Here is a 24,147-nt window from a genome sequence, read left to right on the forward strand (position 1 = left end):
TTGAGCCCAGCAGCTGGGTCAAAGCCTTCCTCTGAACTCTTAACTTTTCAATCATTTTCAACTTCCTTCTTTGTGGGCTGCTATAGCTCTGGCAGCAGGGTACTCAATACATTGAAGCTTCTGTTTTTTTAATACCTGGGGCACAATATAAGAAAAGTACTTAAGGAACTCCAGACACAGGATGCTTTATTGCTATGATTTAACACATTTGCTCCACGGGGTCTTGTTTTCTTGCTCCTTGTTTAACTTTTGTGTGTGTGTGACTAAGTTATGTAGACAAAGGTAATAAAACACTCTATTTGCAAAAGGGGGGGGGGGGCAATGCTATACTAGCAAGCCTGAATTTTCTGCCGTGCACATTTTTGCTATAAAACCAAAGGGCTGATAGATCTCTTCTGTGTGGGCTCAGCATGACTGTTAATTTCGGCACATTTCGATTTAAGGCTCCCTCCTACATAAGTTTTAACAGCTCCACCATTTCTAAAGGGGAATGAATTTTTAATACTATGATGATTCCACCACATACGTACACGTACCCGTGTGCATCTATAAATGCTTTGCTTAATGCTGCCAGGTGATTTATCTTTAGACATCACCGTGGAGAAGGTGTTTTGTTTCAAAATTTGTAAGGGAAGCCATGGAAATCAAGCTTTGGTTCAAGGACCTTGGCATCAGCTTTGGCTTATATTGGAACTGAATTTACCTGTGAAACCACAGACCATAAGGGCTGATACGCTGGACCAAATGTCCTATGAGGACTTGTCTCCCCTGGGAACTCCTATTCAAAAGCCCACTTTGGACATCATAAATTAAGAACTCCAAGGTTGGAAGTTCGATCCCCATATGGGAATGCTGCATATTCTTGCGTTGCAGGGAGTTGGACTAGATGATCCTTGGGGCTCCTTCCAACTCTGTAATTCTATGATAATCCTGAGCCCACCCTGCCAAAATCCCTAGATAATTACCCCCCCCCCCAAATATCTAAAGGGCACAGCATTTAGCTATTCAACCTCATTGCTCAGCGCAAATAGCCATATAGCAAAGCTATCTCTGGCTAATTTGCAAGCAGAGCAACACAACTTGCTTTTTGCAAGAACACAAATCGTCTTTGAAAGGAATGGGAGGTGCACAACAAGGAGCTGGGTCTTGGGTGGAGATCAGCACAAGCCACAAAGAGAAAGGGCGTGTGGAGTAAGCTTTTGTTTATCCAGCACTAACAGTTATGGAAACATGCACATTAAATCACAGCCCAATCCATTAAATTTGGAGAAGGCCTCCTGCAGTTCTCAACCTGTGGGTAGTTGTTGGACTACAACTCCAATCATCCCTGAGCTCTGGTCTTGCTAGCTAGGGGTGATGGGAGTTGTAGTTCAACAACATCTGGGGACACACAGAGAAAGGCTGCCTTACACTGACATAGGAGGCTGTGATATTGAGCAGGCATGTGAGAGCTTCAAACGGCACCCAGGTCCGGTCAAGTGAATCGGATTCACTGTGTAAGGACATGCCACGCAAAGTGGCAGAAGGGCTGGTGTCTCTGTCTGCGAATTGCAGGCCATGTTTATGCCCATAATAACCCAGAAAGGTTAAAACCAAGGCCTGGAAGAGCCAGGGACAGACAATATTATTCATTGCCCTAGTTTAGCGTTAAGTGTACTGCACCTATTCTAATTTATTGATGGGCTATTTAAAGCTGGTGTTAACCTGTTTGTCTTGCATTATAATTGAATTTGGTCTCTAATTTAAGTGAGCGAAATTCAAGAAGTTCATCCTTCCTCAATCAATATGTTCCCCTTCAGTGACCCATTTCAAGATAGCTTCATAAAAAATAATGTATTTTGTTTTAATAAATTTAATCGCTATGACAGGTGCTCAATTTTTATTGGCTGCTTCTCTAGGCATCCCTTTGCCAGAGAACAAAGCCATGCTTACAATCAATAGTAATTGATTAATCAGCATCCCCCATGAACAAAGGTGCTAATCAGTTTTTGATTAGTTAATCAAACTACATGGAAGGGCTACACAGGTCCTTTTTGATTGTGCCGTGTTCTACAACACGTGTTAGCAGGAGCACAATCTTAAAAATGGGATGTGATCGGCTGGAACATAGTGAATAAATGCAAAGAGATTGCTTCACTTGTGCACAAATGTATGGGTTTGTCACATTACCAAATAAACACAGGCAAGGAGCAAGAGATGGGATGTAGTTTCAATTCTCTTCCTACTCATTCAACCTAACGCTATAAAGAGGAGTTCAAAACAGACTTAGCAGTAGAAATACTGGTCAGAATCCAAGAGGAACCTTGGAATGGGAATTATGCTAGAATGCCATCATGCTTTTACACAATCACAATCTGTTTCATGGACGCAGAATGAACCCTTGGATTGCACCCCTCCCATCCCACTTGGTTAGAGCAGTTCAGTGTTGTAGAAAGAGAGGTTAAAACAAGCGACAGGAGGCCTCAATTTGGAAGAACTCTGGGCCTCTGACTGCTTGGGGGAGAGGAGAAATCAGTTCATGAGTCTTATAAAGTGCTTCGCTGGGCCATGAAAGAATTTCATGAGCAAACCATCAAGCCAAGCCAATCTGGATTTGTAGCCTGGTGTCAAACAATGAACAGGAAGGTCCCTCATGTTTGGCATTGTACGTGACCCAATCTGCAATTTTATGCAGCCAAAACAGACCCCACTCTCAACATATATTTCAACTAGGGTTGCCATATTTCAAAAAGCAAAACCCCCGACTCCAAAATTAAGCTCTTTTTGGGGGGGAACAAACCCAGATTGTTGAGCTTCTTGGGGAAACCTAACCCAAAAAGACTGATTTTAATTTTTTTGAGCTGTTTCCATTGCTTTTCCTATCACATTGACATACAGTACAGCCAGTTCAGCAAAATTCCCCCAATGCCATTTTTACACTCAAAAACCAGGACATTGTCAGCAATTTTCCGGACGTATGGCAAGCCTATTTCAGCTATGAGTGAGTTTCATCCTATCTGCTGTTATTGCTGTATTTGAGGGTTGTAATATGTGAACAGCTGTGGTATCCCCCCCCCCCCACAAAAGTTGTATACAAAAGACAGCAACAATAAAAACAACAATAAATAATGGGGGAAAGATTGAACCTTTTGGGACAGTGTCATTATCAGATTGGTAAGAGGCGACATGAAAGAAAATTATTTCAAGATACCTTATCAGAGAAACCAAATAGGTTATTTAAAACCTGTCCAGTGTTAACAACTGTTGAGAGCTCTGTTAAGGCAGATTTTATGCATATTTTTTGTTACTGCCTGTACCAACTAAAATTTCAGAGCACAGTTCTAGACAGAATGAAATAAAATGCAGTTTATAGCACCTTGCTAAATCCAAAGATAATTCTTTAGGGATATTTAAGAGGATGGCTTGAAACTGCTGCTTTAGAACTGTTATTTAATTTATTTGCTGCTGCAAGATTTGATAAAAAATGGTCTCTGTTGATATAATTTGAACAAAAAATGTCAAGGTAAAATACAGTTTTGTATTTTTGTTCGAATGCAATTATTGGTTCTGTTTTCATTTTATACAGCCAACTACATGCTTCTTTCAACTACTACTATTATTATTATTACTACTACTACTACCATTGCTATTACATTCATATCCTGCCCATTCTCCCAAAGGAGACCAGGATGGAAAACACACGTGTGATAAAACAATCAAAACATCTAATAATTGGTTCCTACACAGGTAAAATCTAACATTTCTTATATTATTCACCTTTATAATTTATGTTGTAACTGTTGATCTTTTTTATTTCTGCCACTTATGTGTTTTTATTAGAATATCAGTTCAGTCAATCCCTTCCCCCCTTTTGGTTCTATAGGTATTTTTAAAGATTATCTTAAAAAACAAAAAGGAGATCTGCCAACACAGGATTCATTTCATGCTGTGAGTATCAGTGGAATACACAGCTATGGATTTTTTTTAATAGCACAAACTCCTCTCCATGTCTCCAGTCAACAGTGTAATTTCCGTCTTAGTACAGTATACATCTCTTATGTCAAAATGGAAACACATTTTATCCATTATAAAATATAGGCCATATAAACACCAGCCCTGTATACTCCCTGTAGAAGATGTAGAACAAACACTACGGTTGCCTGAACCCTAACTCCTCAATTGGAAAAAAGGGCCGAGCCTTAACTTGTATTAGTTAAATCTCCATTAGATCTCCACTGTGGGAATGTGGAGAGCAAATCTCCACTCAGCTGTGGGCTCTTGGACAAAGCACCAGTCAAACTCAAAGGGCTGTTGAGAAGGTAAGAATAGGATAACCCCCATGTATACTGCCTTGAGTCTAATGGGGCGTGGGGAGGGACAGGATACAACATAGGATAGTAAAATAGGAAGGACTACATCTTTTCCTGGCAAAGATATTCAATCTGCTGTGAAAAAAATAAGTAAGGTTGGCATATAATTCATTTAGAGTCTGGTATGCAATGAAATAATTTCCCTCTTCTCTCTGCACTTAAGAGAATCCTGCCACATCCATTTAACAGCAGCACATGACAGAACAGGCAACCCAGACTCCAAGCAAGGTTGTATTGGAGACACACACCCCTCACCCCTTTCCCCACACAAACCTGGCATCCTTAAGTGTTTTACAAATGCAACAAAATTTCAACCGAACCGTTCTCTAATTAGGATTCAAAAAAATTATTTCCAGCAACTGAGCTCACAGCAGCTACTAGACAACCTGTAATATAACTCGCGGCGCTCTATGCTCCCATCACCTCCCCCCCTCTCGAGTGCTGCTATACACGTTGGTAAATTCTTGTCCTTATCAAGCGATTGGGAGGAGGAAAAGCCCAACGGCAAGAGGGGAGAGGAGAGGAGCAGCCATTCTGAATAATGGGCCTCTGCATCTGATTAGCTGCGATTCTGCCGCACAGCAATTGCACAATGGATTTTTGTTTCGTTTTGTTTTAAAGCAGCCAGGATGCAAACAAGGTGGAAAGCAAACAAACCCACAGACTGAACAACCACATTGGCTTAACCTAAGAACTAGCCCTTACCTGAGAGATCCCCATAGTCCAGCTCTTCGGCGGAATTTGGCAACTGAGTAAAGCCTTACAAGTAAAAACAAACTCATTTTTCTTTGTGTTCCTCAAGGGATGAGAAAACAAAACACTTAAGAACAGAGGATGAATTTCTCAGGGAAAAGAATAACGAAAGAAGTCAATCCCTCGGCATCTGACAAAAGCTTTTTGCTCAGATTAGCTTGCAAACGAGGCTCTTCAATCAGTTAATATATTTTGGGGTGGTTGTTTTTTGTTTTTTTGCCTCTTTTAAACCAAACAACCAATAGACTGTCAGAAAGATGTCTAGGTCTGCACCACTGAAAACACATGAAACATGTACAAAACATTCAGAAACCACTCATTCATAACTGCATGCAAAAACAAGTCCCTCCCCCACCAAACATTAATTGTTAAATTTTCTGTATCACTTTAGTTTACAATTCTTGCTTTGATTATACACACACTTAAAATGCAAACATTTTTCCAGCTTTCGGTGCACATTTTGGCAATGCTGGCTAAGACAGTCTATTGTCAATGTACAGCAGCCTGCCCCAAACTGGTGCCCTCCAAATATTTTAGATGACAGCTCTCATCAGGCTCAACCAGCATGGTTGTGCTCCCATCAATCCCATTATCACCTAAACAGTCATACTGGCTGGAGCCATTGGGAGTTGCAGCCCAAAATTAAAATTCAAAATCTGAAGGGCACCACGTTGGGGAGTCAAATTCAGGACTATCTTGAAGTGCTCTTTTCAAAACTACAGCAGCAGCACATGGAGATTGAGAGGTGTTGCATTTTCATTTTAAAATATTCTGGCGTGATCTGTTTTATGGAAAGCCATCTCAAAGTTGACAATGCAGTGAGGCAGAAACCCCTGCCTGGATCTTTCTTCTTGGCGAAATCTGTTGGCAAAACATGACGTTTGGTTTTTACAGCTGCCACTTTTCAATTTTTTTTATTTTTTTTTAAATGATTCATTTGCGGGAAAGTTTGGGTGCTTCTCAGCCAAAGGCTGCAAGGAGATGGCAGTTGATGGAAGCCTGTTTAATTAAGAGAAAAGCTGGGTGTCACATGAAGTCCCATTGTCTTCCTTTGTCTTTTGCTACGGATGGTGTGCTTTTTATACCAAAAAACTGCACTGGAGAGAGAAGAGAAGCAGCAGCAGCAACAACAACAATGTGGAAAGAGACTGCTTGACCCTATTCCTACTTGCTGGCTCCTTCCAACGGCAGCCCCCCGATTTCTTTCCTACCATGAGGAAGGAGTGTATGAAACATAGATTTAGAGAGGCTGTTTTTGAACTGGGAAATGGCCAGAGGGTAGTAGATGCATGCTCTCCTTACACTGCTCAGGCTGACAGGCTGCAAAAGATAATTGTGGTTTTTTTAAAAAATGTGAAGGAAAACACTTTTTCCTCTGTGTAATGTCTAGCTTGGCTCTAAAACAGCTTTTGCCAACCTAGTGCCCTCCAGGTGTTTCGGACTACAACTTCCATCAGCCCCAGTCAGCACGAGTGTCATAGTCCAAAACGACTGGAAGGCACCAGTTTGGCAAAGGCTGTTCTAAAGAATACTTGCTACCCAATGACTGATTGCCAATGTAAAACCGGCTTCCAAAACCACGTTATACAACACAGCACAGTCAAAAAATTAATTTTTAAGATGCAGAGTGCCAAGCTACTACTTGCCCAGATTTGAGCTGGTACCTCCCCCCCCCCCCCAAAAAAAAAAAATATCTGGGCTGCAGTTGCTGAATTGCCCTGCTAAGATTGAACAGGAGTCTAAATGCTAATCTGAAATAGTTAAGGCTCTGTGGGTAGTTGGGAAAGCAGCTTCTGTGATGCTGGAGAAAACACACTGACATTTTACTGTGAAGGGGCCACTATCAATTGTGTCAGCTGCTTTAGCTTGTAAACAATAGCTTGCAGGTGCTTCTGTTAATAGCTAAACTGTGCACACTCTCATAGCAAAGGAAGAGCTGCTGGCTTTGCAAACTTTGATGGAGAATGTCATTTGCAAGTAAAAGAAAGGCGTGTACTAAACTGCCTTCTCTGAGTAAGTTTTGTTTTGGTCCTGCCCCCTCCCCACCCAGGATGCAAAATTCCGGGAGGTATATTTATTGTAAATCACGGTAGGTTTTCCTTGTCTAGCTGTAAGGTGAAAAGTGTTCAGGCACACATTTACCCGTATGCCTGAGCTACGAGTGGCCCTGACTAAGCTATGCCTTCTGCCGGCCACATTAATGAAACTGTCACACACTGCAGCTCTGGGGCTTGTGGGGATACCTTTGCAACTTCATCTCTTTGCAGTTTTTAGGTGGGAATGAATAACTGCGATCTCTTAGGGAGACATCGCAGCTCGAGGCTGTGAACTTCCCTAAGGAGGCTTAGCTCACTGCACAAAGATAAAGGGGACCCAGAATTGGTATATTAGTGTATTTGGTTAGTATATTTGCATAAACGTTTGCTTTAGCTTGACTGGAATAGAATTATGTTGAGATGTATTCACGAAGGCAGCCATAACCCTGGAAAGTCCCACATTAGAGATGCATAGGGAGTCAATTATAAATATCCAAATATAAAGGTCAACGGACATGGTCCACTGGAAATGTCTCGGGTGCAAGCTCAGTGAAAGAAATGGGATTTTGCTAACAACACAAGTGTGCCATTGAATGCATGTTTGCAACACCTCTTTCCAATCAAGCTGACGCAGTGAATTGCGCCCATTGTGGAGTCGAGGTGTGTCAGTGTTCAAAGGTTGCCACTGTTTTTGTCCAGGTTGGGGGGAGTTTGGCTCGAGAAAATATTTGCACTAATGCAGTGTGTCGGCAGCAATCTGATGTGAATTAGGTGCTTCTAACCCGCCCCGCACCCAACCAAATAATTGGGTCTGGATAGTAACTAGATTGTGCATTTGTGTGTAGAGACTGCAGCTGGCTGATAATCACCAAGTCAAGTGGACACTACTGATAAAATTATATGCTGAAGGAAGAAATATTACTGATTAGTGACAACAAACATGCCTTTGAAGCCACTACTGGAATTCAGAAGACTGCATCTCTGGGCCCTAAGGTCACACTTGTAGTACAAGAATGCAAGCTGACTCCTCAAAAGCATCATTTAGAAAGCTATTTTTATCTCCTCCAATCTGTTTCTTTTCAGAGGATTTTCTTCTCTTTCACTTAAAGAAAACCTTGTTTTCTGAAAAGTAAAAAGGGCAATGCTGAATTTTTTATGAAGCAAATGGTCTTTTATTTCCCCCGCCCACTCCACAAAGGAAACTGATCAGTTCAACTAGTCCATTTATATCAGAATCCCGGTAGACTTAAAAATGTTACCGAATGGCATTCTTAGTAGTCAAGAAACATGAGAACAATTATGTCTTGGTTTCTTCTCATTATACTTCCCATTTGGCTTTTAAAATATTTTATTCTTCATTTTTGATTAGGAAGCATTCCCATTTTCCTGCAAATTCTCTCTCTCTCTCTCTCTCTCTCTCTCTCTGTGTGTGTGTGTGTGTGTGAAAAATGAGAGTTAACTTTCCGACTGCATGCAATTGTTCAGTCACTTGGAATTAAAGAAGCAGGAATCTGTTGCATAAGTACAGCAACTGTCTAAATACGTACTTGTGTCTAACGGGCACTCTGCTTTCCTTTCCTAGACTTGTATTTGCACAACACAACTGCACACTGCTTCCTAAATTGATTTCCAGAGCAGCAAACACATTTTAAAAAATAAATAAATAAAATAAGCTTAGAAATACTACTCAAAAGGTCGTCTCATGGATAGGTCTGGAGAACAGTTATGCACTACAAACTTAGTCCAGAGGGGAGTCTAAGGTGCTGAATCATGTCTGGATAACAGTGTCATTTGGAAGAATACTGTCAAATGGCAGGATATAAATCTGAATAAAATGAAATTGACAGAGGGCATTTTGGAAATCCTTGCTATTACACTGGTCAACAACAAATTTGTTGTCTGCGTTTTTTCAGTTGATTTCGGACGAATCAGATGCGCTGAATCCAAAAATCACATTGGTTTTGCTCAATCAGGTCAAGTTTTTGAGCTATGGCCACATGTCATTTTTTTACATTTTTGTTCACATGTACGCTTGTGTGGAGCATTTTAGAAGAAGTTGGTGGGGGTAAAATGCCATGTCGAATAATTGTTTTGATTGGAAATGATTATTTTAATGACAAGAAGTTTTCAGGTCCGATAGTTCTGGGTGATAATGTCGAAAAGGGATCAGTTTGAAGTCATAAAACCTCGAAATCTTCCATAAATTAGTGCGGCAAAGCATAAAGTTGGGGGATCAAAACTAAGTTAATGGGGCTTGGAGTGCCACAGTACGAACCCAAAGATTGGAGACTGTTCATTGACAGCAGCAAGCAATCACTGAAATGTGTTCTGCTACACAACGGCAACCAGTTTGCCTCTATACCCCTGGCTCACTCGAGTACACTGAAGGAGAACTATGAAGCGGTGAAGTATGTGCTGGAGAAAATTGGTTATGATCAGCATACGTGGTTTATTTGTGTTGACCTGAAGATGGTGAACTTTTTGTTGGGACAACAATCTGGCTTCACCAAGTACCCATGTTTTCTGTGCATGTGGGATAGTAGGGACCGTGCTCAGCATTACACGAAGAAGGACTGGCCTGTGCGGGAGGAATTGGTGCCTTGCAAAGAAAGGAACGTCATCAACGACCCTCTGGTGGACAGAGACAGAATACTCTTCCCACCGCTGCACATCAAGCTTGGCTTAATCAAGCAGTTCACCAAGGCTCTGGACAAGGATGGTGACTGCTTCACTTACTTGTGCCAGGCTTTTCCAGGATTGACCATGGAGAAGTTGAAAGCTGGCATCTTTGACGGTCCTCAGATCCGTCAGCTCATCAGAGATCCAGAGTTTGGAAACTCAATGAACGAAGTGGAACTGGAAGCGTGGAAGGCATTTGTTCTGGTAGTGAAGAACTTTCTTGGCAACAATAAGGCCAGAAACTACGCAGAACTTGTCAACAACATGCTGACTGCTTTCAGAAACCTGGACTGCAACATGAGCGTCAAGATGCACTACCTATTTTCACATATGGACCGGTTTCCTGAGAACCTGGGTTCAATGAGTGACGAGCAGGGGGAGAGATTCCATCAGGACATGAAAGAGATGGAGACCAGGTATCAGGGTCGCTGGGACGCAGTCATGATGGCTGACTACTGTTGGACTCTGAAAAGAGACCTCCCTGCCGCTGAGCATTCCAGGAGTTCCAAGAAATGGAAGTTCAAGCCCTGAAGTTTGAAAAATGGTGAAGCAACATGCAATTTACGTGTACTTACCTTTATCAATGCCCACCATTCAGTTTACAGTAAACCTGACCTGATGGAGAGAAATGGATGCCATTTCCTGATTCAGCAGTGCAAAAATACCCTAAATCAGTTGTAGAAATCTAGACAACATTCAAAAAGTAAAAAATTGTTGCCCAGTGTTATCTAAGTGTTGACCAAATGGAATTGTAAACAATAATCAGACACTGATCCACAGTTGTTTATGTCCATTAAAATTTGCTATAAATGCTGTGAGTAGCAATACCCCTACTTTATTTACAATATGAATATTAAGGAGAGGAGGGCATTTACCTAAGACAAATTCTGTTCCCTTGTACAGAGAAGCCTTGATTAGTCAGGTCTTTCACAACACATTTCTTGCGTTACTCAAGATGGTTCCAGAAGGATTACAGGGTAGGATAGTGGACACATTTTCTCTGAAGGCAGATGGATATTCTACTGCCACATTTTATAACCGAGGGGCTCAAATAAGATGCATGGTTATATAGTCTAAGCTCACGAGTAAAACTGTTTTAATTTATATTCCAATATATGTATAATTACTGCTTGGACACCTTAATCATAGCAAGTTTCACTCAGATACCCTCCACCCTGTCAGATGCTGGTTAGAGGAGTCCTGCACAATATTTCCCCTAATTATATAGCGAGTTCAATCTACATTATGGCTGATAAGATCCCCTAAAGGTAAAGGGACCCCTGACCATTAGGTCCAGTCGTGACTGACTCTGGGGTTGCAGCACTCATCTCGCTTTATTGGCCGAGGGAGCTGGCGTACAGCTTCCGAATAATGTGGCCAGCATGACTAAGCCTCTTCTGGCGAACCAGAGCAGCGCGTGGAAACACCGTTTACCTTCCCGCCGGAGCGGTACTTATTTATCTACTTGCACTTTGATGTGCTTTCGAACTGCTAGGTTGGCAGGAGCAGGGACCGAGCAACGGGAGCTCACCCCGTCATGGGGTTTCGAACCGCCGACCTTCTGATCGGCAAGTCCTAGGCTCTGTGGTTTAATCCACAGCGCCACCCCTACTCAGTGCCTACCCAAAAAAAGGAGCAATGTAAGTAAGATGCAAATATAAAATCATTTTACAACTTTATTTTTTAAGAGCATTTGCCTTAAAACAATCCTATTCTCCAAGGAATTGGGAGTAAATTAGTAACCTCCCTTTGATTACATTGTCACCAGACTGTTGCTCCCCTGCTTCTTTTTATTAATTGGGTTGTTTTAACAATTGTTTTCTTTTATGTATTATATTTTGTGCATTGTTGGAAACTGCCTTGAGATCACATTGACATGATGAAGGGCTGTCTACAAACTAGAGAAATAACAATAAACAAATTCATTTCTCCTCTGTTTTGCAATGTATATTGAACCATACTATGTCATTTAGAAGCCGGTTTGTCTTGGTCTGTGGCAATGGAAGGTATTGCTTGGAGGCACTAGGTTGTTTAATTTCACACCCCTCTCTTTTATTATTGTGCTTGAAATATGGTTTTTTACTGCTAATTTTTGTATGCAAGGGTATTTCTAGTAAAATTTGCAGGGGTTTTGTGTCTCTCAGAGGATGAGTGATTGCTCTCCCAGATGAATCTACACAATCATTAAGACTTGCAAAATAAGACCCTGTGCCGTGTTCACACGTGCACTTTAGAAGCCAAGTTTTTTTTTGGGGGGGGGAGGTGCCAGTACTGTGTGAGTACAGTCAGAAAAAAAGCACTGAGCGTACTCACGACAACTTGCCCTCCATCCCTGAACGTCTGCATCCAGTGTCTTCATACAGAAGTTAAATACAGCACTGAGGACAAAATTGTACCCAGCTGTACATCACAACACAAAGACCATGGGGCCAAAACAATCTCCCAGTCCTAATCTCTGCACATAACCCTGGAGGTAGGAACTGAACCACTATATAACAGTGCCCATAAGACCCATCCCACAGAGCCCGAGTCGGTCCCTGAGAATACCATAGTCAATGGTATCAAAATTTGCTGAGATCAAGAAGCAGAAGCAGTCGTACTCTGCCTGTCCCACTCTTGATATAGGTCATCCACCAGGGTGCCAAAAGCTGGTTCAGCCCCAGAATTTGTTCACATGATATTGCTGCTTAATGTTTTGCTGCTGCTGCTGCCTCTCTTTAATCTGATGACTCTTTCAGTAGTATTTTTTTGTTTTATCATTTGTCATTTTTGTCATTTGTCATTTGTTGTTGTGAGTCATACTGCAGGCTGAAAAGTAGCATACAGATGTTTAATTTTTTATATATAAAAAAAATGCTGCAGAAAAATTACACCCATCATCCTGCCATCTTAAATTGCCAGTTATTTATTTCTTATTCTACTGCTGTCACACTTGTGATTTCAAATGTAGCTAGCCAATATTTTTGCTTGGTGAATATTTTCTTATTGAGCCAATCCTGGACCACGTGAGAAGAGGGCAAAGACAGCACAGACTTCTGGGCTAAGACAAAGGAATAATTGCTGCTTCCAAAAAATAATAGTTTCCAGGCTCTTTAGTGACTGCCGATGCTGTTCCCCTTTGATACTGCTGTGGTTTTTCTCTCTCTTCTATTTCAATGATAACAGTTATATATATTTTAGCATGTCTTCAGATGTGGGCAGGCTGTTCTACATAGCTTTCTGTTCCATTTGAATGGTTGGGTAGCATGCTTACTTCAGAGGAGCCACAGAGCGCTACTTTAGGTTGTGTTTGTGTGGGTGTACAGTCTAACTCACCACGTGGATCCTGCATCCCACTCATGTCCTGTGCTCATAGGTCTGCTTTATCAACTTTGAAAATGACATGGGTTGCCCATATCTCCCTTGGGATATGTTGCTCCCAGTTTAAATGATATGACTGCTGAAACCCAATCTCCAGACTGAATTGCTGTTGAAAAGATGCTCCATTTGAGATGTCCCTACAGCTGGTCAACAGCATCTATAACCTGAAGGCCACTATAATTCTCTCTCTCTCTCTTTTTTGTAACAGCACATGTGTGTGCATTGCAAAGCTGCACAGTGTCTGAACTTCAATGCAATGCATACATTTAACAACTGCCATATGGTTTCTGTTTCAGATGAACCAGGAAGGAGGAGGAAACTGAGGGTTCAAAGTGTTCTGCTGGAGATGTTAGCATTGGGGTCAACATAGCCAGTGGCGCACTCCAGGTACTGTTGGAATACAGCTTGTATCACCCCTGACCACTGGCTATGCTGGCTGGGGCTGAAGGAAGCTGGGGTCCAACTTCTGCAGGGCACTATGTTGGTTATCCCTGTGCTAGTAAATACACATTCACTTCATTAAAAAAAAAAGGAGGAAGTGTAACATGGCACTGTATTTTCGCCATAACTGGGGGGGGGGGGGGGTTCAACCCACTAGAGAACTTATTGTGAAGTTGTTCAGAAGCACTTGTCCTGGGGAATTAGCATCGCACTCGGAAATATTTGAGAGCAGCATTTAACATCCTAACTCTGTCTGAACTGCATTATTGAAATGCATATCTGATTTAAAAACGACACTCTTCTGCTCTTCCTTTCTCTGGTAAGTGGTTCACTGGGGAATAAAGGGCATTGTTAGCATCATTAGCCAAAATAGGGTAGGTGTACTCTCAAGTCAACCTTTGTAGGACAAATTCTTGGAATGACTTTTTTTTAGGATAGAAAGGATAAAAAAAATCAAATCTCCAAAAATAGCAAGGGGTTGGCTTGTAGGAATCATTTGGTCCACCTCTCCAGCACGTGCAGCTGTCCTGCTTTGTTCTACTGATTTAGAGAACAGAAACTTTCCAAAAGGCATCTGCACTGCAAGGTGAAAGTTAAAAGGGAAATAGGATTCTTGAAAAAAGGCACTGAAGTGCAGCCAAAGCCAGAGCCCCAGCATCAGCCATGAACAGCATGCTGTTATTAGAATTCTGACAATGAATGCAGAAGAGTGGGGGGAGGGGGGAAGCACACCTGGAAACCCGCAAGTTAAAGATCTCAGCTTTATATGCAGTTGGAAGAGTTAAATGCTCGTGCTTTAAACTTGCCCATGCATAGCTGCTGTTAAGTCCTGCATTATGAGAAGAGAGATGGCCGGAGGTTGCTATAGTTTTGCATGCAGACAAACTCCTTTCCCCACCTCCAGTCCTTTCGGATACACTCCAAAAAATTCATGGAGTGATCAAGCACCTCCCTCATGTTGAAAAACAGCCTGTGTCCTCAAATGAGACTTTGGGTATTTGGCCTTCCACTAGTGTTTTAATTTGAAATTTTTATTTTTATTTTTGGAGGCAATCCATCTGGTTTGACAGGTTACCCATCATGCCCATCATGCATTTCTCACCATCCACAGACATGCTCACTTTCATTTGGACATTGTTCAGAACAAAATGGCCAACACACAAGAAATATCTGGTCAACTTCATACACACGCTGGCAATGCAAGCTTGGAAGGAAACCACAAAGAAGCTTCAATGGGGGAAGGGCAACCTTGACAAAGAAGGGACGCCAAACGAACCAGGATCTTTTATTATTACTTTAAGGCAGAAAGCATATCATAGGTCAATTTGCCTGACATGCCTAGTAATTTATTTGTTCAACAACTTTCTCATCTCCAGCTTGGAAGTTATGGGGCGCTTGCAGTCAATATGCTGACCATTTTCAATGCACAAGGCATTTCTGGCTAAATATCTGATCTGTTCCCCAGTTTACTTTGGGCTATATTAAGGCTAACGTTGACGTGATTTGTGGGGTCTTATATACCTCTAAAATGTGTGCATGTATGTGTGTGTTCTTGCATCATTAATAGTCCACTTTCTAAAATATTTTCCAACTATCTTTCTAATGAGTATCAGCTATCTAATGGGCCGAATAGTGTTCAAGTGTACATATTAGTAATTTCACTGAAATTATTTAGTGAAATTAACTTATGCAACCTGAGGTGACTTCAAGTGCAATGACCTCAAAATATTAGTTTTATTTATTTTAAAGGTTAGGGATACCCATGCAACATTCATGCCTCTGTTTCCTTAAAACAAAAGCTACATTTTCCTCTTTGGGCAGCAACAAGTGAACATCTAATTCATTGTTTTGTTTTGTTTTGACCCAGCTTTTACTTTTGTAAAACTCTTGTTCTGGAATTCTTTGCCCATTACCATAATGTTTTCTTTACAAGTTTTCAGATGCTTCTGTCATTAATGGTGGTCTCAATGGAACCACACAACCAATAGGACCTCGGTAAGTCTTAAATATATTTTTGTTTACACAGTGCTAGAAATCGTGGCAAGTGGATACAAGGTGCTTCATAATGGTTCATCTATGCTGGTGCTGTCAATCCTAATGAGCCTTGAGTACAACTGAGACCCTTGGTTCATTTAGGCTGTTACTCTCCACCCTCAAATCCAATCTAGCTTGTGGCTTCTGTGACTGAAATGTTACTGACATAAGAGTGGACAATGGGATGGGGGCGGATTAGCCAATTCTCCAGACTTCAACATTTATTTCAGTAGCAAGTGAGTCAGGACTAATGCTCAATTATAAACCCATCACTAATAATTGTTTATTAGCAGAAGGTAGCTTTAGCTGCTACTATGGGCCTGAAGCGGCAGACACAGAGCTTTAACACTTCAGTGATAGTCAAAAGGTTTCAGTTAAAATGTCTACTCGTTGAGCCAAAATTCCTAATAGTATGATAATTAGAAATGTAGAGGCAAACAGAATCAAGCTAATTCCAGTGGGATTTTATCAATTTATAGTGGGCTCTCCAGTCTGCAACTCAACTGCTGAATATGAAAATACAACATGCAGACTCTCATAGGCCAAACAGACATCCAAGATGTGTATTTGTCTAATATGCTTTGTCATCTCTTCCTTCAGCATTTGCCGAAAACTGAGGATTTGAGAAGGCTGACTTTGGAATTTTGAAGACTTCCTTCCCACACATGTAGAATACAGAGAAATAGGACAGCAGGACCGTGTGCAGGAATGTTTCACGTCCATGCTTCTAACTCCTTTGGTGCATGCACTGTGCCCCAACTGCACATGACTGGGGACTTCCAACACGGTGGCAGCCATGTCTGATAACAGTGGCTGCTATCCTGAAAAATGTTCAGGCAGGCAGATACCAGTTCCATGTCTCTGCAATGACAGGCCCTCAATAAATTATGTCCATCTCTATTAGGAGCATGCAGAGTGAAGACACTGGGCGTGCTCAAGTAATTCCCAAATGGCAACTGCAAAGGAAGACCTGGCACCCTACGCAACAAGGAAATCTGTTTTACATTAAACTAAGGTAAAGGTAAAGGGACCCCTGACCATTAGGTCCAGTCGTGGCCAGCTCTGGGGTTGCGGCGCTCATCTCGCTTTATTGGCCGAGGGAGCCGGCGCACAGCTTCCGGGTCATGTGGCCAGCATGACTAAGCCGCTTCTGGCAGCGCACGGAAACGCCGTTTACCTTCCCGCCGGAGCGGTACCTATTTATCTACTTGCACTTCGACGTGCTTTTGAACTGCTAGGTTGGCAGGAGCAGGGACTGAGTAACGGGAGCTCACCCCGTCGTGGGGATTTGAACTGCCGACCTTCTGATTGGCAAGTCCTAGGATCTGTGGTTTAACCCACAGCGCCACCAGCATCCCACATTAAACTAATATTGTTATTTATTAGATTTCTATACCACCCTTCATCCAAAGATCACAGGGCAGTTCACAATATAAAACACAATGATAAATACGGTAATTACAAGCAAAAACAATTACCCTCCCCATTTAAAAGGCCAAAGATTGTTGAATTAGCCAAAGGCCTGGGAGAAGAGGAATGCTTTCGCCTGGCACCTAAAGAAATGTAACAAAGGTGCTAAGTGAGCCTCCTTGGGGAGGGCATTCCAATGTTATAGTGTCATGAATAATTTGACCTAGTAGACCCCTTGTGAACCTTTGGATTATGTATGGATAGGCGATTACGAACTGCACAATAACCATAATGTGTTGTTTGGTACAGAGGTCTCCCTCAAGGCTGATAAAATAGATTGGGAGTGAGTGAACTTTGAAAGAATATTGGGTGACAAAGGCTGGGGAAGACCCCAGTCTCAAACTCAGAGCTGCTCACAGTTGTAGACCAAGCAAAGCCAATGTACGGCCTTCTGTAAGTTACTGAACTACCACTCCCGTCAGCCCCCGCCAGCCAAGCAAATGGCCAGGGTTGATGGGAGCTGTATTTCAACAACATCTAGAGGACACCATGTCAGCTCTTTCACTCAGGGCAATCATTCCAATAAGTTTCACCAAGTCTTGTGCTTCTTAAGAAAAGACAGGGTGCACTTTTAGCAATAAGGTTATGGGTTAAAATTTAGTCAGGTAAATGGAATTTGTATATTAAAGTTATTTTATCAACTCAGTTACTAGTCTGTGATACTGGATCCTACTTTAAAATCTGGGGGACGTGAAAGCTGTCAAGCTGTTTGAAGGAAGAGACGCAAAACAGGTGAGTGGGGTGAGCTTGCTCGTCTGTTCTGACCATGGCCAGGGAGAGCCCGTTGCAGTGAAGCATGTGTTTGGAAGCTTGCTAATGAAAGGCTTCTTGGTGACCTATGACACGACAGATTACTCCGTGGAACTGCCTCAGCATACTAAATGTCTTATGCCTCTCTTGCATACCTGAGAGATTCCCTGGGAATGGCAGGCATTACAATTAAAACAACATTTGGGCCACAATTTCCAAAGCCAGATTCCTCTGGAATGTTTCGTTCTGACTGTCGGAAATACTGGTTGCTGAAATGCAGCCGTTCCTCTTGTTCTGCTCTGATATGCCTGCTGTTTTTGCTGGGTTTGGGGAATAGCTGGATGCCCAGGCCTGCAACAATTGAATGCTAAATTCGCAGCAGAAATGACAAGGCTAGACATCCCTTCGAGTCTTAAAAATCATGGCATATTTATGAGATCAGTCCACTTGAAGCATTAGTCCTCCAACCCCCTAAAAAAAAAAACTTTATCTCTGGCTCCCTCATTTCTCTGCCCGCCCCCTCCGCCCCCTGCCTTTCCTCCCAGGCTTGCCTTGCCACTCAGCACAGCGCTGCTGAGAGAAAAGATAAACAGGAATGCAATACCAACCGTGAACTGCCGGTTCTGTCGTCGCCGTTGTGTCTACACACGGGAACAGAGGTTTGGAGGAAGGGAAGAAACAGGAGGAACAGCATGCAAAAAAAGGGAAATGGAAAAAATGGAACAGATAATATATGAGCAAGCTTTCAAAGAACATTGCGTGACAAGCAATAATAAAATGAAAGGCAAAAAGCATTTGAAGTGAGTTGCACTGTTTTAAAGAGACATGCCTTGAGCTTAAAAGCTGTGAGCCTGAGGGGGGTGGGGGGGGAACCCTTGTTTGCTTTGGTTCTGGAGATTTGCCAGCCGGGATGCTTTCTGGTGGTCAAGAGTTAGGGAGACATGCAAAGTGGGGAGAAACACCAGAGCCACCTGCTCCGTGGGGAAATGAGCACAGGGACATCAAAGGGCTCCAGGGCAAGCAGAGGCAAGTCTTGAAGAAGCTTTCATACATTCAAACATTGCCTTTGCAAAAGACATTCCCCTCTATGTGAGAATGCCAGAGGAGTCAGTGCATTACCTGGCTGCCGGGGTCTCCTTTCCCTTTTGTCATGCACATAATACCTGTGGATGCTATGCAACATTCTGCATCCACCTGATCCCGGGGAATACCAATGATAGGAAGTCTCCCAAGAATGAATGCATACAATGCCATTGCATTCACGCTGCAAAACAGGTCATCATTGAGGAGGTAGCCTTGCCTCTAGCAAGTCATGCATAGTTTAGATAAAGAGATACATATATAAAGACGACAGAACAGATTCCATCTTTGCAAACTGAAGAAAAGCTTTCTGCAAAGATCTCAATCTCTAGAGAGTGCTCCGTGGACCAGATACTGAGAAGAACTGTGAACGTTTCCACAAATTTCCTGTTGCTTGGGATGTAACTAGAGAAATGAAAGGGCATCCCAGTTCTAGCAGACTGTACCGTTCTCGGTTCATTTTAACAGCACGTAGGCTACAAGCATGACAGACTCCAGTGCTTGTGGAACTAAGTGGGTTGTCAAACGTACTCCTACCTTAGGGCTGTGAATGAACCAAAGAGAGGAACATTCCTAGATGGGACGTCCTCTGGCAGCCTTGCCCTCTGAAGCTTTACTGAGGGAGCCCAGTCCCGGTCTCAGGTGTCTCTTTGGGTGTAGAGGATGCTATGTATTCTCCATGTACCTCGCTGGAAAAGGTCTTCCCTACCTTCCCAAGTCTTGGGATTCTGGACCTTCTGAAGCATCCCCAAAGGGTGTAAAGAATTCTTATTCAAAGACTATTTGTATATGTCAAAACATACGTTAGACATATTGCTTTTGCCTAGTTTTGCCCACGGTTCAGCCATGACAACAAAAATTACAACATAAATCAGCTAAGCCTTCACTTGTTCAGCAACATTAGAATCCTAAGGAGGGCGGGAGTAGAGAACATTTCTTTTTGGGGGGGTTGGGGGACTAAGGTTGCCTTCCTCCATGGGTAAACCAGCACCCATGAGTGGACCCACCCCATATTCTCTCTCTGGGGGGCTGGGGCTTGCCTTCAACAGGGAAAGACCCTGGAAGGAAAGTTAATTCACTGGAAGAAAAATGCTTGAAGTCGATTCGGGCAAAGGCTCTCAACTTCTTTTCTACTCTCCCAACTTCCATCACTGTGCAGAAAATATGGTTATGCACACAGCTAGCAAGGAAACGAAGTGGGCTGCCTGAGGATGGACAGATTGCTCCGTCCCTCTCCAGGCAGCTTGCTTGGCTTCCATGATGAGCAAGATGAAGAATGTTATGCCACACTGGCCATAGGATCAGTGCTGGACATGCAGCCCCTTCCCTAAAGGTCAGAAGAGTGGGCAGGGGGCTGTGGAGGAAAGACTTGTGGGCCAGATCCAGCTTGTGAGCTAGCGCTTTGCCATCTGTGCTGGAGGAGTTGGACATAAAGGGTCCTGTCCCCCTTTCCATTTCAGCAACAAACTGATATACCTTTAGCTCCACACATGTGGGTTGGGGCCATAGGATTGGTGAGGCGGCTGTTCTGGGAGCAGCTCGAAAAGTGCTAAGTGTTCAGAGTTTCTGCAGCGCAGCACAAACAAGGCCATTTACCTCAAAAGAAGGTTTGGGAGGTTCCTCTTTAGTTCAGCACAGGCAATGTTTAAATGAACAAAAGAATAGCTTTCTGCAAGGCTCCACAACATGTAATTGAGCTCATAAACTACCCTAGAACTTGAGCTTTTTTATTATTACAGAAGACAAGCCCATGGAGGTGTTTCTCCACAGTTGACATGCCACCCTCAGAATCCAGAGACGGCCAGACTTTCCACTTAATAGAAAGCAGGGGCCACTTTCCCTTTGCAATCAAACAGAGGACAATGCATACTTAACTTTCCAGAGCAAAGGTTAGACAATAATAATAATAATAATAATAATAATAATAATACAGGTACATAATCCACATGGGGGGGAAATACATGATACTTACAGGCTGGCACATTTTAAAATATTGAAGGAAAAGCAACACCCCCTTGCACAATTGAAATAGGTGTTTTATCAAGATTTATATGACAGCAATTCACCTATGGCACATCTTATTCTCCATTCTAACACAGATAGTTTTTCACTTTGCAATCCAATCTAACACACAGTTCAGGACCACCAAGCTCCTGATCTCACATTGGGAGCTTTGGCAAAATTAAAGCATCAAAAATGCTTGACAGTTAATGAAACAGAAGTTTGAGGCCTGCCCCTTTCATCCTCAATTGCATAGCCTACAATGTCTCATTTAAACTGGTGGGGGATTCAAAGGTGTAAAGGAAAGGTCAGAGGGGATGCTAGGATTAAATTGGATGAGCTGTGTGTTAACGCCTGAAATTTCATGCTCTCCCCAGAATAATTGACTAACCTGTTTCCTCTGTGTGTCTGTTTATGTATGTGGGAAATTATGTGAACTTCCGGTTCAAAATTAAACCGTGCTGAAATCAGAACTTCTGCTCATATGCTGGAAAAAGATTATTAGTCAAGGAACAGTGTTCCGTGTGGACAGTGCAGCTCGCTTTTCCCATCCAGGGACAGAGATCAGCAGGTAACAAACAAACAAAAATGAAACACAAAGTTCTCAAGCAGTTAAAAGGCGAACAAATATTCAAAGTCAAACAACATCATGTTGGCTGCAGCTGGAATGGCAAAGTTATGATTAGCAGATGGGCTGGGTGATCACAGCGGGAAATAAAGCAGTTAATGATTAAAAGGTGCACTGCCTCGAAGTCCAACTCAGTCTAGGCCATCTTCCCAAATGAGCTCCTGGTTTAGCAATGGCATTCATGCTGATATATATATATATATATGTGTGTATAACTTTCTTAAGGCACTTTACAGTAATGTCCAGGAACAAATGGCTTCATTTTCAAAAGCAGAAAGCAACACATAGAAGAAGAACAATGGTTCCCCCACTCCACCCCACCCCACTTTGAAAGGAGGAGGAATTACCACCTGCTTTGTCTCTTTGGGGTAAAAACACTAAGGAACAGATCAAAAATAATCTGCCAGAAATTCTGTAGGTCCCACAAGTGACAGAGGGGACAAAAGGAGTCTATTTGCTAACAATACTATGGCATATCCCGTTCACAAAGCCACTAGTTCATGTAAAACAACAACACAAGAGTGAATCAATTATCTGTCCAGTCTTAAAGAGCAGTGACAAACTTAAAATTTACTGAGGATGTGGAGTAATAGAAGCATGTCCCCCATTTCTCAGCATCTCCCTTCTTTCCCTCCCACCACCCCATCTATGTGTGTACCAACCATGTGTTTGCTTTTCAAATATAATCCAAACATTGTAACTGGGGAAAGAGTGGCCCAGCTGCAGGAAAACTGCATTCTAAGTATCAAGTTGCTTTTTATCTCAAGTGTTAGAAACTCTTGATAATAAAAATAAACATAACCAGATACCAAAGACATTAAATATTTTGTCATGGATGATGTTATCTTACGAAGTGGGGGGGGGGGGGGCGGGGGAAGGTGGCATTGTCTATCCCTTTGGATATCAGTCATTTAACATGGTCAATGTAAAAGAACTACCCACCCCCCTAACAAGCCAGCCTCTGAGACAGCTGGGCAATATTAAGTTGAAACAGTGGCATTCAAACTCCTCGGTGGCACATTCTAATCCATTCAGATGGCTTCTCTCCAACTTAAAATTGTTCACTGAGTGTGACAGACTGGGGGGTTTAAAAACTAATCCATAAAATTAGTCCACAGTCTCTAACAGAATGGGTTCCGTAAATGAAAATCCAAGGACAGTTTTTTTAAAAAAGTCCTAAATCTGTTGCCAGCCTATAGAATCCAGGCAACTTAACTGCTCCTGCTTTGAGAAACTATGCTTTCCCCAGAGTAGTAACTGCATAATTATCACCTACCTGAGATGCCATGCTGCAATCAAAGCATGCTATAAAGACATAATCTTGCATTTATTTGTTTTTTAAAAAGAAGAAAAAGAGGGTAATTTGACATAGAATTTGCCCACAGAGCTGAAAGAGCTGCCATTCTGGGTCAGGATTATTGAGCTCAAGCACCCTATGGCTGAACAGGCATTTGCCCCTGGGATGCTTAGAAGAATGCATGATGGAAACAGATCTATAGGTGATTGTAAAAAGCAGGACACAGTCAAAATCTTCCATTTATTCTCATCTGCCTCAGCTCCTTCGATCTGCACTATGTTTCAGTTAAACTAGACAACTGCAGGATTTGCAGGGCAGAAAGAACACAGAAGCAGGGATGTAACAGGCCTAAACAGAGCGAGCAGAACCACCCTGAAAGGAAGGGGGCAGGAGATGCCCCGTCTCACGCTGCTGCCGGAACAAGAGCACACTATGCAAAACAGCACTTCCAAGCGAGAGCGTTGGAAGCGGCGTTTTGTACAGCGTCCTGCTTGTACTACACCCACGAGATAGCTTCATTTGCGGACCAGATGTTTCACAAAAATAATCAGGATCCGTTTAGTAGTTTTGTGTAGCATAGAAAATTATTTTTTGAAGCATGGAACTGCATATTGGGCAGAGATTTAACGCTTCATTCCACACAGCTCTCCATCCAGGCCTCCAGCCTAGTGAAGCATCCTTGAGTGAACATGCAAAAGCACCTTAGCGCTGGCGTTGGGGGAAACAAAAAGCAATTTTAATCAAAGGTCACCCAATCCCAGCTGGAATGTCTCCTGTGCAAGTCCCAACGCAGCAAATAGGAGTTGCACAACGAACCTAGAAGAATTGCCCCCCCTTTTTTTGCAGGGGAGATGGGTACGAGGAAGCCAGTTCAGTGTACCCAACATTTGCTGCCTTAGCAGCTGATCCAAGAGGACAGGTGGGACCAATCCTGTCAACACAGCTGACTGCCCAGAAGTGGGGTAGCATCAGCCAAGGTAAACTGTACATTTCTTTTACAACTCCAGGAGCTTCCAGGTATGCTAGGAATGAAATGAGAGTCCATCAGAATACATGGAAGCTTAATTTATTCAAGCTGCCTTTCCCCCTTCAATTCGAGAAGTTTTCTTTCAATGCATAAGTGAAACTGGTTTCTTCAGAGCAAGGGTTTGATTCCATAAAAAAGGGGGGGAAATGCTCTTGCTGGTTCTTGGCTGTGCACTGGCAGCAGAAACAGCTTCTCCTACTTATTTCTTCCCAGGTGTAGGGGGCTCTACCTCCTCCTCTCTT

General features: G+C 42.5%; 2 protein-coding genes across 8 annotated transcripts in view; one reads left to right on the forward strand and one right to left on the reverse strand.

Moving 5' to 3' along the window:
- The window catches only part of CADM1 (cell adhesion molecule 1), a 291,814-nt gene that overhangs the window by 11,686 nt on the left and 255,981 nt on the right, over positions 1–24,147 (reverse strand). For 2 of the 7 annotated variants that reach the window (XM_080983565.1, XM_080983563.1), the window contains 2 exons: positions 18,481–18,513; positions 5,055–5,108 (listed from right to left, as the gene is read on the reverse strand). The exons of 2 other annotated variants lie outside the window; for them this stretch is intronic. In XM_080983565.1, the coding sequence (XP_080839691.1) occupies positions 5,055–5,108; positions 18,481–18,513 (87 nt within the window). Of the gene's footprint in view, positions 1–5,054; positions 5,109–12,655; positions 13,950–18,480; positions 18,514–24,147 lie in introns of those variants that run through there. 3 more of the 7 variants (XM_080983567.1, XM_080983564.1, XM_080983569.1) reach the window with 2 other exon arrangements.
- Positions 5,115–24,147, forward strand: part of LOC308464331 (uncharacterized protein) — a 369,943-nt gene continuing 350,910 nt past the window's right edge. The window contains exon 1 of the mRNA XM_080983676.1: positions 5,115–11,085. Coding sequence (XP_080839802.1) covers positions 9,386–10,348 — 963 coding nt within the window. The 5' untranslated portion in view covers positions 5,115–9,385 and the 3' untranslated portion in view covers positions 10,349–11,085. The remainder of the gene's footprint in view (positions 11,086–24,147) is intronic.

This window comes from Podarcis pityusensis (genome assembly GCF_964106645.2).
Source record: "Podarcis pityusensis genome assembly, chromosome: 15".
Lineage (NCBI taxonomy): Eukaryota > Metazoa > Chordata > Lepidosauria > Squamata > Lacertidae > Podarcis > Podarcis pityusensis.